The following is a 12,703-nucleotide window of genomic DNA, read 5'->3' on the forward strand; positions in this document are numbered from 1 at the left end:
GGCTTTAGATTTTTTTCTCCCGTTTCTGCGGTACTCGCGCTTTTTTCTCCAGGGTGTTAGCATTTCCTTTTCCTCGGAGTGAACATCCTCTTCCATGGGGTAAAGCGCGCGTAGTTTTACACAATAGTATGGAAGCTTCTAGTAATGAGTTTGGGAAAGGACTAGGGTCTGTCCGCAGGAGCCATGGTAAGGGAAGGGATCTGTCATTAAAGCAGTCTTTAGAGCTTCCAACCCGTTCGAGCTCTCCCGCAATTAATCTTTCGGTACCATACACTTTCACACCTTCAAGGAAGAAAAATTAGAGGCGAGCACTCGTATTCCGCGTTGGAATCCCTCTTCAGGGCGGGATTTACGTGTGTTCTACTGTTCCTTCCCTCTTACTTCTCAAGATGGCTTCAGGGCCATTATACCCTAAGTTTCAATTTGAATCTGCCTCTCAGTTCAGAGTCGTAAACTGACCAGACCTCTTTGTATTACGTAGGTGCGTACATTTGCCCTGAAGGCACCACTTTCCCAAACAAAAGCTGTAAAAAAAAAAAAAAAAAAAAAGTTATATTCCAGGATTTTATTTGAACTTTATCTTTATTAGATAGTCCCTTAATGTAATTTTAAAACGTGTGATGTTGGTATGGACTTGTGTCTAAGTAAAAGTAAGAATCTTATATTCTCGTTATGACACGATGCGTGTTAGATGCTAGAGATTTTTAGAGTACAGTGTTAAGCTCATGGTAATCAGAATCCAATTTTGTGGTATGTTTTGATTACATTAGTTCACTTCGTTAACTTATTTTTCACCCCCCGGTTGGATTAAAGGATCCTTTGAGTCAAAATCCATAAAATCTGTAGTGATGTAGCAAAGCGCTCATATTTTTATAATGTGAACACATTATAAATAAAAATGTACCTGTACTTGTTTTTAATCAGAAATTTTCCAAGGAGTCAACAGAAGGTCATCATTAACCCTAATTCTGCGATTTATTCACCTAATTCTTATTTACTATTTCTGAACATGTTTAGAATAGTGACTGAAACATTTATATAATGTCAGGAACTCTGTTAGAAGGGTTTTATTAGATTGGATTGGAAGACTCAGCTGAATTATTTTATTCAACCAGCATATTGAATTAATTTGTGACACACACTGTACATAAATACTGGAGACTTTTTAAATGTGTTAATTAGGTTTCTGCCTTCTAGGAAGCTATGATGGTCAAGGAACCAAAGACAAAAGAATAGAAGTATCTGATTAACGCTTTCAAACAGTAGACAAAATATGGGCACTGTTAATTCATCCATTTGTTCTATAAACATTTTAGAGTTCTATGAATCAGGTACTGTACATAACACCAGGGATTGGGGTACCTAACTGCCAAAGTAAAGGACTGATATTTTAAGCAAGGCATTAAAGAATGAGTGAGAGTTTGACCAGTGGAGAAAGAAGCAGCATGTGCAAAGGTATGGGGGTTTTGGGGATGACAAGAACCTAAGAGTGAAGTCACTGGAGGATAGGGTTGTGTGGGGGAAGGAGGGTGGAAAATGAGGTGAGAAAAGGTACAGGTGGATACAACTTCTGAAGACAATTTTCTTATTTAGACTGCCTTTTTAAATATAGAAATTGTCCTCAAACTATGAATTTCTTGTCCTCTGTTTATATGCCAATAGCTGCCCCAGTGCCCTTTCTGTAATAAAATTTAAAAGTGTCTTTGCTGTAATTTGATTGTTTCTACAGAATTGATCTTAAATCTGAGATTCTCACATTTAGCATTTGAGTTGAATTGCCCCTTCTGGTTACATTTGAGAGTGCCTCTGTATATTGGTTGTAGAGCTGCTTGTCTGATTATGTAAGTGGAGTATAGGGAAAAGTGCTTGGGCTGAAGGGGCAAATTAGGTTAATCCCTGAAATACTTTTTTCCTTATCTATATTAAATGGATACTGAATTATATTTCCAAAATCTCCATCTAACCTTAAGTTTCTTTTCTTTGTCTAGAGTATTGTGCTGTGTTCTTTGGAAGGAAGAGGTATAAGAACAGCTTCTTACCTTCAAAGAGCTGCATACTGCTTGGGAAGCTATTGGCATTTCAGCTGGATAGTTCTTTGTTATGCAGGAAAGCAGAACAAATGATAGGGATCCCTGGTCCCTATCTAGTAAATGCTAGTAGCATTTACTCTAGCTGATTGTTGCCGTGAGGCAATTGAGGCCGAGTTGCTCAGTCTTTTTTCCAGAGAATTCTAATAGCTTATTTTCTTAATGTGAAATTTCCAGATTTTTATAATATTCTGTGAGCTAAATCTAGCACAGGGGCACCAGACTGCTTCTCTAGTTTAGGTTTCCAACCTGTCTACTTTAGAAATTTGTATTTGGGTATTTCAAACTGTAACTGCACAGGGTGATGTTGAAATTCTTTGATTAGATCTTTAGTGATCACACTGATAACAAGTTCTGTCTTTGAAACACTGGAAAATTGAGATACAGCTATCTACTTTTTTCCCCTTAAGGTTATATGAAGATAGAAGTGAATCAGAGACTGAGACTAAGTATAGTGGTAGATCACAGGTTATGCAAGAATATCAATCCTCATCACTTCCCCTCTAAACAACTATTAAATTAGTCGTTAAGTACTCAATTCTTGAAATCTCTTTCTTGATAATTGTGAAAGTAATTCAGACTGTATTATGTTTGAATGCAATGAAGAATTTATAAAATAGGACTGTTGACTTTTTACTTAGCATTAATCTCCAGTGAAAACTAGTATTTGAGTGTGTGTGGGGTGGGGGGGTTGTTTGGTTGTTTTTTTTTTTAAAACATTTTGAGATGGGATAGCAAAGCTTGATTATGATAATAAGCACAGATTTCTGGGCTGTAAAGAGGGGACAATGCTAATAAAGTGGTGGGCTAGTAATATTTCTAGCCTGTTCACATTTCTGGTGCATAGGAATTGAATCCATTAGGACCTTGCCCATAGTAGGTACTCATTATTGAATTGAATCAACAGATATCTTTAATGAATTAAAGCAGTAATGAAATTTTGTTCTGAAAATAATTATGTTCTTTCAAAGTGTATATCTTTGGCCAGTACAAATAAAAACCTGTTAAATTTTTTAAATTGAATATTTGAAGTCTTGTGAACCTGCTTTATAGTTGAATTAAAGTGTGCTGATTTGTTCATAGTAACTGGCAATTTATATGCTACATATTAGGCTCTGTGCTAAGCATATTTATATTAATTCATTTAATTCTCACAACTATTCTACAGGGTAAGTGTAGAAACTATTTATCTCTTTTGTACACAGAAGATGAATGAGGCACAAAATGCTTAAGAAAATTTGGCAAGGACACAAAGCAGTAAAACCAGAATTACCACTGACCCCAAATCACGGTTGGACCCCAAAGCCTAAGGAAGCATGTAGACTGAAAATTAGGAGATAGTCATTTTGGGCATTTAGGTAATTACTTCCGAAAATCAGCTTTTTGTGTGTTGTTGTTTGTGGTTTTGTTCTTGTCGTTTTAATCTCTAAAATCAGGTGGTGTGACTGAATAATCTCAAATTTCCTTTCAACTCCAGAATTCTTGGATTCTAGGAATAATTGATGAAGAAAGGTGGAAAATGCTAAAACATTGAAAGCACAAAAAATATTTACTCATTTGAGAAGTAGGCAGGGTCCAAATGGAAAGCTTGAATTTTTACTGTAAATTGAAAATCAAAGAAGTTACCTACACTTAATTCTACTAGTCTCATAAGAATTTTATATAGTTAGAGATTGGATTTTAGGAATTACTGTTTCTCTTAAATTCTGTGCAGTGACCTAGGAAGTGTATGTTTTCTATTGATCTTGGAGAATTGATTAAATCTGTGTTAGTATTTTTTCTAATAGTTCTTCTCTAATGTTTTTGTATTGGTTCTGAATTTTTGAGATGGTGTTAACTGGTTCTTCTGAGTGAACTAAAGATCAATTTTATTTTCAGTTGGATATTTTTAGAACTATTCAGTGGATAGGGAGGTATAAATAAATATCCTTTTTCTGTGCAGAAGTTCCTTGGAGTTCAAGGAGTGCTGCTTTGCAAACTCAGTGTTTATAAAAGCTAACTGCAGAAGGTACTACCAGCCTAAACCATTTTCTTTCATTAGTATTAACTCTTTCCTTGGACCAGAAATATTTTCCTCATAACATCAATGCCTAGCAGTATGTTAAATTTCCTGAGGAACAATTCAAATGCTGATTGCTTTAAAACTGAATGGTGGAAAAGCAGTTCTCAGATGTGATGAGGAAAACTTTCAGGAAAGAAATAAGATTTTAATTAGATCAAAGATTCGAATAAGCTTTTGAGAAAGTGAGAGATGATTAATATAGGTTAGAGTGACCAAAGCTATGAAGTCAGGAAATACATAATTGTATACCTTTTTTGTTGAGCATTTTTATATTTAATCCTAATATGCTTTGTGGTGGGTGTTTGCATTTACAGATGAGAAAAAGGGAAACCTAGGAATCCTAGGAAATACATTTGGTATATGGGAACTGATATATGTTTAGGACTTACGTGATACATGTTGGATTCAAGTCGTTGAATACGCTTATCCTTTCCAGTTTTCTAATTATAATGAAGCTTGAGGCACTTGGTTTAGTTCCACTTCAACACCTTTTTAGAAGAATTCCAGTCACCAAAAGTTTCATTTTCTGTTTAATTTTTATCATGGATAATTTCAAGCATACTCAGAATTGAAAGAATAATGTGGTGAACTCTAATGAGCCCATCACCCATCTTTGGTGATTACCACTTGTAGTAACTGCCAAGGAGGTGTGTAGAAATTGGGACTTCTCCACCATTGACTTACTATGTAACATTGGTTAAGTTACCTCTTGAGATTGTTTTCAATTGTAAAATGGATATCTATCTCACTAAATACTGTACCTCATAGAATTGTTGTGATGATTCAGTGACAAAATGAGTATAAAACATTTATTATAATACAGAGTTTGGCCTTTTGCTGGCACTCAGCAATTTTAGTTCCATTTCCCTTTTCATAGAAAAATGCAGTAAATAACCCCTGGTTGTGCCCCACTTATGACTTGAGGCTGGTGTTTCTTTTTTTTTTTTGCGGTACGCGGGCCTCTTACTGTTGTGGCCTCTCCTGTTGCGGAGCACAGGCTCTGGATGCGCAGGCCCAGCGGCCATGGCTCACGGGCCTAGCCGCTCCGCGGCATGTGGGATCTTCCCGGACCGGGGCACGAACCCGTGTCCCCTGCATCGGCAGGCGGACTCTCAACCACTGTGCCACCAGGGAAGCCCGAGGATGGTGTTTCTTATACGATGTTTGCCCCACTCTAAAAGTTAAAAGTCTCTAACAATGAAATGAGTTGTGGTTCTGTAACAGAGACTTCCTTAGATGTACAACTTCCCAGGCTTCCTCCACACCTCCTCGTTCCCTTAGAAAAAGATTGTCCAATAGAAGTATAATGCAAGTTACATGTTTTGTTTAACCCAACATATCTAAAATACTACCTTTTTAACGTGTTCAATATAAAAATTTTTGAGACGCTTTACATTCTTTATATTTGTTCCAAGGTTTCGCTATCTGGTGTGCATTTTACACTTGAAGTACCTCAATTTGGACTAGACATATGAAATACTCAGTAACCAAATGTGGCTAACATTTTACCTTATTAGACAGCACAGCCTTAGCCTGTTCACGTTCTCCCTGTACCAACACAGAGAGTCATGGGAGAGAGACATGGAGAAGATAGGATTAGGATCCATATTTTCCTCAAAGTTATTTGGTCAGTCTTCTAAAGATTCTTAATTGATTACTTCTTTGTTTTTATAGAGATATATCAGAAGCAATTCCAGATGATGATTATTTGTTAACTCTGAAGTTATTAATGATATTAATAAATTGAACTGTAATTTTAATTTGTCTATCAAATTAATTTTCTTATGTGATAGATATTTAGCATATATTAGGAAATAATGTAGTTATGATGCTATCCTTAATGACGGTGTGTTTTTTGTTTTTTAAGATTGCAGCAAAAATTGGAGGTGATGCTGGTACATCACTGAATTCAAATGACTATGGTTATGGGGGACAGAAAAGACCTTTGGAAGATGGAGGTAAGTTATAGCCATAAATATTTTAAATTGTTTTACACAGAGTTTAGTTGAAGTGATTTTCAGTATTTTTCAGATGTTCTTTTTTTGAAACATTGCTTTTATCATAAGGTTCCTAAAATTGTAAGGGTTATGTTGGACTCAAAAGGAGAGGGGGGAAAAGAGACCTAGACAAGGTAGGTAAAATTTGAGTTAACCAGCCAGTTTTGTCTTACTAGAGAACATCATTTTCCCTCTTTTAGGATTGTGCCAGATTGATAGTTTGCACAGACGACTTGTTAATATACTGAAGAAAACAAAAATACAAAATGTTTAGGAAACATTTCATGGGTTTTTCTCATCATACATGAATTAATCTGAGATGCTGTATTCTCATTACTTTGTTATTTCAGATTTCACTTTAAAGGTTGAAGTTGTTATAGTTTGCTACTTTAGTGTGTTGCAGGTTATACCATTTTTTGTTTGTTTTAGTACCTTGTTTTGTGTTTCAGGTTTAACTCAAAATGTGGCTTAAAACAGTAGATAAACAGTGCCTTGTATTTTTTAAAAACATAATTGTTGAACCTTCTGAACTTAGAAGTCTGCACATATTTTTTTGTTTTAGATTTGATGTATGAATTTTGATACATTTTCTTTTTGCCCTTTTTTTTTTTAAAGGAGGATTCTGAATGAGCGTATAGAATGTATTTGTAGCTTTTGACCAGGAGTGCTTGGTTTCCTTTTATTTAAGTGTCTTTCACATTTATAGTGAGGTTTTAATATACAAAAAAAAATGAGCTAATGATGCTTCAGATGTTGTATGTAATGTATTCTTTTTATTTTATGTGTAGATGGCTCTTGGACAAGTCCGAGCAGTACAACACACTGGGAGGGAATGCCCTCTCCTTTTAAAGGCAGGAATTTTTATTTATTACCTGTGTTCAGTATGTAAACGTGAAATAAACCAGTGGATTCTTAAATGGACACAAATATTTCTTGGATTATGTGTCTGAATTTTTGTTGCACAACATTCTGATGTTTAATCATTTAAGTTTGAAGGGGGGAGGAGAACGTAGTACTACTTTGAGCTGTAGGTTGTCTATTCTAAGGTACGCATTGTATTCATGTGTGTAAAGGATGTAGATAAAGATGAAGTCATGTAGTTGTTTGAGTTTCTTTTGAAGTTTATGCTGTGAAATGTTTGGTTAGGAACAGTAGAACAGTTTAGATTGAGATTGCCTTGCAATGTGATTTTTTACTTATTTTTCATAGCTTTGTGTTCACTGTCAGATACACTCAACTTTTGATATGTCAAATTTTCACATTTTGATAGGTTTTTTTCCTTCCAATCTTCAGTTCCTACAGTGGGAAGCATCATTAGACTTTAGCATGTGATGTTTTGCTAAGTAACGGACTAAATACTTTGTCTTGTATCATTCTAAAGTGCTTAACATACATTAAGGTCAGTGATTTGATTCCGTAAAAAAGAACTTTTTTTAATGTCTGTGCATCTTTTAAACATGAAGAGAATGAAAGAAATGCCGTTTTCTTTCGATCACTAAGTGTTTGGGTTGAGTTTTGGCAGTTTTGGTTCAAATGATAAACCATACCCTCAGCTATTTCAGTAAATGTTTATATTGGTATTCTTGATTGGGCATGGGGGAGCTAAGTCTTATGTTTGTACTTACTGGCAAAAAATTAAAAGACTCTTAATTTTACAGATCAGCCAGATGCTAAGAAAGTTGCTCCTCAAAATGACTGTAAGTATTTATTTTAAATTGGGTTAAAAGTTAAAGTAACTGGATTTTAATATTAGGGCTTTGTTCCTATGTTTTGTTGGGTATCTTTGAAGTTAGTTGGAGGCCATAAATTATCTTTTTGTATGAATTTATTTGTAAAAATATACCTCCTATCTCCCAGTTCAGTTATGGCCATGTATCAATATAATTTAAGATTTAGTTGCTAAGTCATTTTACATGTTCAATTTATTTTATAGCTGTTTTTGAAGTACAGTTGTTATATATTTCATTGTGGTTTATAATTGGCTATTGAATGTAGTTCTTTGTGCTATGTAGTAAGAACTCATTGTTTATCCATTCTGTACATATTAGCTTATATCTGCTAACCCCAACTTCCCACTCCATCCCTCCCCCAGCCCAACACCACCCCCCACCACCTTAAGTCTGTTCTCTGTCCACTAGTCTGTTTCTGTTTCGTAGGTAGAATCATTTGTGTCAAATTTTAGATTCCGCATATAAGTGATATCATATATTTGTCTTTCTCTTTCTGACTTAGTATGGATATCTAGTTGCATCCATGTTGTTGCAAATGGCATTACTTCATTCTTTTTTATGGCTGAGTAGTATTCCATTGTATATACGTACCACATCTTCTTTATCCATTCATCTGTCAGTGGACATTTAGGTTATTTCCATGTCTTGGCTATTGTGAATAGTGCTCCTATGAACATAGGGGTTATAGCTCCATTTCTTAATCTTTGCTTACGCTGCTTGAAAAAGGACAGTTTTTCTTCTATGCTATTGCCAATAATGTCTGCCATTTCACTGAGTTTCTTGCCCACTCTCAGTGTTAAGTATTCTGCATAAAATTTTGTGCTCTTCAGGGTGTTGTCTGTGTGTCAGGGAAAGATTTTAGAATTGCTTAAAATGATTATATTGTTAAATATTTGTCAATTAAATTAAATTCTCACTTTATTTAATTTTTTGGTAGCTTTTGGAACACAGTTACCACCGATGCATCAGCAGCAAAGGTATAGTCAAATAAAAGCTTTTCAAAGAGCACTTTGCAAGTTTTAGTTGAACTGTATATGAAACACAGCCAAGTTAGTATATAGTGAATATGTGTCTGCTTTTTTTTTTTTTTTTGGTATATATAGCTCATTTCCCTTGACTCAAATAGGTGATAGCAAATGATCTGTTTTCTTGAGTGAGATTCGTTTGTAATTTGAAAGGATGGGTGGAATTAGCCACACTTTAGAAGAACTAAGCTGAATTAAAATAACTGTTAAAATGATATCTCCTGAACTGCACCCCAACTCCTTTTTGTTCGTGCCTTCAGACTGTTGCATCCACCATACCTTCCTCACTTGATGTGTATGACCTTAATTAAGATACTGGGTTTAACTACTCAGGCCCCATATTTTGACTTTGAGTATTTTAAGTATGTGCCTAGAAATCTAGTTTAAGCTATTAGGAGCCATTAGATTTCCATTTTTATGTTTACCTTTTATTTGTAAACAAATTATCTATCTTTCTTTGAAGGAAAATGTTGGTTTCTGTTATTTCTTAGCAGGTCTGTAATGACAGAAGAATACAAAGTTCCAGATGGGATGGTTGGATTTAGTAAGTAATCTAATTTTTTTAAAGCTATGAAAAAACATAATCAAAACATACTTTAAAATCTTTCAGCAAATAATTTTCTTTTTTCTTACTAGTAATTGGCAGAGGAGGTGAACAGATCTCACGCATACAACAGGAATCTGGATGCAAAATACAGATAGCTCCTGGTAATGTTATTCTCTTGCTATTATTTTCAAAGTGACAAGAAAACTAGCATTTTTAAAGTTGCTAGTGAAAATGATGCTGTTAACATTTTCTTGGCCTAAGATTTTTGTTTGTTTTTAATTGTAGACAGTGGTGGCCTTCCAGAAAGGTCTTGTATGTTAACTGGAACCCCTGAGTCTGTCCAGTAAGTACGAAAATCATGTTCCAGCCCTTCCTTCCTACTGAAGGATATTGTCCCTGCAATTGAACTGACTTTCTCCTGCGCTATTCCTTTTCCCCTTTTTTAGAAAATTTCTAACAGCATATAAACATGCTTGAAAATCCCTCTAAACAGAAAACCATCCCTAAACCCCACATTTCTAATTCTCTGCTCTCTTTTACAAAAAAACTCCTTAAAAGGTGGTAGCTCTGCTTGAATCTTCAGCCTTGATTTCTTTCCCTAAATTCCAGATTCATATCCAGCTGCTTCCTTAGTATACTGTCCACTTGAATGTCTACTAGACATCTTTAAATGTTAAACTTCAAATTGTTAAAAACAGAATCATTGTTTTCCAGCCCATGCTTTTTCTTTTACTCAATCTAGTTCATCTCATTTCAGTGTATGAAAACTCTGTTTTAATACTTTATCTTTCTCTGAAGTCTCATTTATCCATAAGCATTTTTTCCTTCCCAGTTATTTGGAATTTAGCCTCTTCTTGCCACCTTCTGTACTGTCACCTTATCTATGACACCATTTGCCTATATTACCACAATGTGTCTCCATTCTTTTTAGCCTTGTCTAATTATAGTATAGCCATACCGATCCTTTTAAAATATGAATCAATTCATATCACTACTTTGCTCAAAGATCCTCTAAATCCTCCCATTTAGAGTAGAAGTCAGTGTCTTTATTATGTCTTGGCTTACCTGCCACCTTTCTCACTTCATATTTTACCATTCTTCTCCCAACTCACTCTCTTCTAGCCCCATTTAGCCTCTTTTCTATTTTTTCAGCACACCAAGTGTGCTTCTCTTTAGAGTCCTTTGCACTTTCTGTTTCTTCTCCCTGGAACATTTTTCCCCAGATATTTTCATAGTCACTCCTCTACTTCCTTCAGGTCTTGGTTCAAATGTCTCCTTATTAGTAAGGTCATTCATTTTTCTTTTTTTTTTTTTCTTCGCCCTGCTATGCGGCTTCTGGGATCTTAGTTCCCCGACCAGGGATCGAACTTGAGCCTGCTTCAGTGGAAGCGCAGAGTCTTAACCACTGGACCGCCAGGGAATTGTTCATTCATCTATTTTGCATAAAATAGCATCCCTTCACATACATACACACAACCTGTCCTCCTTATCTTTTGGTTTTCTTTATAGCACTTCACAAATGACATGTTGTTTCTTTAACCTGCTATTTTTACTTATTTAATGAAGTTAAGCCATGCCAGCAAGGACCTTGTCTTTTTATTTCATTGCTGTAACCCCATTACCTAGAATATAGGTAACCCCATTACCTGGCATATAGTTGACATTTCTTAAGTATTTGTTGAATGAACAAATAAATTTTAACATGTGAGTAACCAAAGTAAAGGTTTTAAAAAGTAAACACATCGTTTAATTTTTGGAAGAATGAGCTTTATTCTGAGATAACTTTAGAAGTAGGATGTGTCTTGGAAATTTTGGACTATTCTCAAAAATATTGATTATATATTGATACCTAGAAAATTTATTGTGTGGTTTCAGTCTTTGACACTCATGGCATTTTCTTTTAATTGTTAAAATTTAGTTTTAGGCCACCTTATCCTGAATTGGGATGGGAGGAGTACCTGATTATATTATTTTGTATTGGCTATTAATTTGTTAACAGATCAGCAAAACGGTTACTGGACCAGATTGTTGAAAAAGGAAGACCAGCCCCTGGCTTCCATCATGGTGATGGGCCAGGAAATGCGGTTCAAGAAATCATGATTCCAGCTAGCAAAGCAGGATTAGTCATTGGAAAGGGGGGAGAAACTATTAAACAACTTCAGGTATTACTATGTTTGTAAAATGATTATTTTTTGTCTGTTTTGAAGCCCGTTTCCTTCCTCTCCCCTCTTGTTAATACATCTGATTTCTGTGATTAACAGGAACGGGCTGGAGTTAAAATGGTTATGATCCAAGATGGACCTCAGAACACTGGTGCTGACAAACCTCTTAGGATTACAGGGGACCCATACAAAGTTCAAGTAAACTCAAGTTTATATTTTACAAAGAGGGATTTGGGGTGGATGGCAGAGGGGGAACACATGCATGAATAATTACAGTGTTTTGAGACACGATTCCTAAATTGGGTAATTTTTTCTACTTCAGCAAGCCAAGGAAATGGTGTTAGAATTAATTCGTGATCAAGGTGGTTTCAGAGAAGTTCGAAATGAGTATGGGTCAAGAATAGGAGGAAATGAAGGAATAGATGTAAGTAAAAATACCAATTTAGAAGTGGTTGAATGCTAGTCCATAAATAAGGTTTTTCCTGTTTTGTTTTACATAGCCTTCTCTAACATTGTACTGTCTTCCCCCCCACTTTCTACCTTAAAATACAGAATGTGTACTTTGTATCTTGCCAACCTCTTTGATATAAATATAGTACTTCTATGGTTTGGGGCAGATTAATTTTTCAGGAAATGGCCTTCCTAATGCTTGGTCTTCTCTGCTTAAGGTCCCCATTCCAAGATTTGCTGTTGGCATCGTAATAGGAAGAAATGGAGAGATGATTAAAAAAATACAAAATGATGCTGGTGTTCGAATTCAGTTTAAGCCAGGTGAGTACATATATTTATTTTCTAAGCGTTGGTGGCAGTTACTTTTGACATTAATTAATTTAATGCTAAATTAATCCAATTTGTTTCCTTTGTTTAAAGATGACGGAACGACACCAGATAGAATAGCACAAATAACAGGACCTCCAGACCGATGTCAACATGCTGCAGAAATTATTACAGACCTTCTCCGAAGTGTTCAGGTTTGATAGAATGTTAAATTTTCATTGTTTTGTTTTCATTTTAAAAATACCTTCATTAAATGTGAAAGTCCCCCTCCATATTATTTTTATCAGAATCTGTTTGGTGATACTTTATTAATAGC

At 35.2% G+C, this 12,703-nt stretch overlaps 1 protein-coding gene across 22 annotated transcripts in view; it reads left to right on the plus strand.

Moving 5' to 3' along the window:
* The window catches only part of FUBP1 (far upstream element binding protein 1), a 34,117-nt gene that overhangs the window by 533 nt on the left and 20,881 nt on the right, over positions 1-12,703 (plus strand). For 11 of the 22 annotated variants that reach the window (XM_029228097.1, XM_029228084.1, XM_029228085.1 and 8 more), the window contains exons 2-13: positions 6,017-6,107; positions 6,935-6,997; positions 7,805-7,843; positions 8,814-8,853; positions 9,393-9,445; positions 9,538-9,609; positions 9,734-9,791; positions 11,448-11,610; positions 11,710-11,808; positions 11,933-12,034; positions 12,279-12,381; positions 12,481-12,581. In XM_029228097.1, coding sequence (XP_029083930.1) covers positions 6,017-6,107; positions 6,935-6,997; positions 7,805-7,843; positions 8,814-8,853; positions 9,393-9,445; positions 9,538-9,609; positions 9,734-9,791; positions 11,448-11,610; positions 11,710-11,808; positions 11,933-12,034; positions 12,279-12,381; positions 12,481-12,581 — 984 coding nt within the window. The remainder of the gene's footprint in view (positions 1-6,016; positions 6,108-6,934; positions 6,998-7,804; positions 7,844-8,813; positions 8,854-9,392; positions 9,446-9,537; positions 9,610-9,733; positions 9,792-11,447; positions 11,611-11,709; positions 11,809-11,932; positions 12,035-12,278; positions 12,382-12,480; positions 12,582-12,703) is intronic. The other 11 variants (XM_029228100.1, XM_029228099.1, XM_029228102.1 and 8 more) reach the window with 3 other exon arrangements.

The sequence above is a fragment of the Monodon monoceros genome, unplaced genomic scaffold (assembly GCF_005190385.1).
Source record: "Monodon monoceros isolate NGI ecotype Baffin Bay Population unplaced genomic scaffold, NGI_Narwhal_1 Super_Scaffold_18, whole genome shotgun sequence".
Lineage (NCBI taxonomy): Eukaryota > Metazoa > Chordata > Mammalia > Artiodactyla > Monodontidae > Monodon > Monodon monoceros.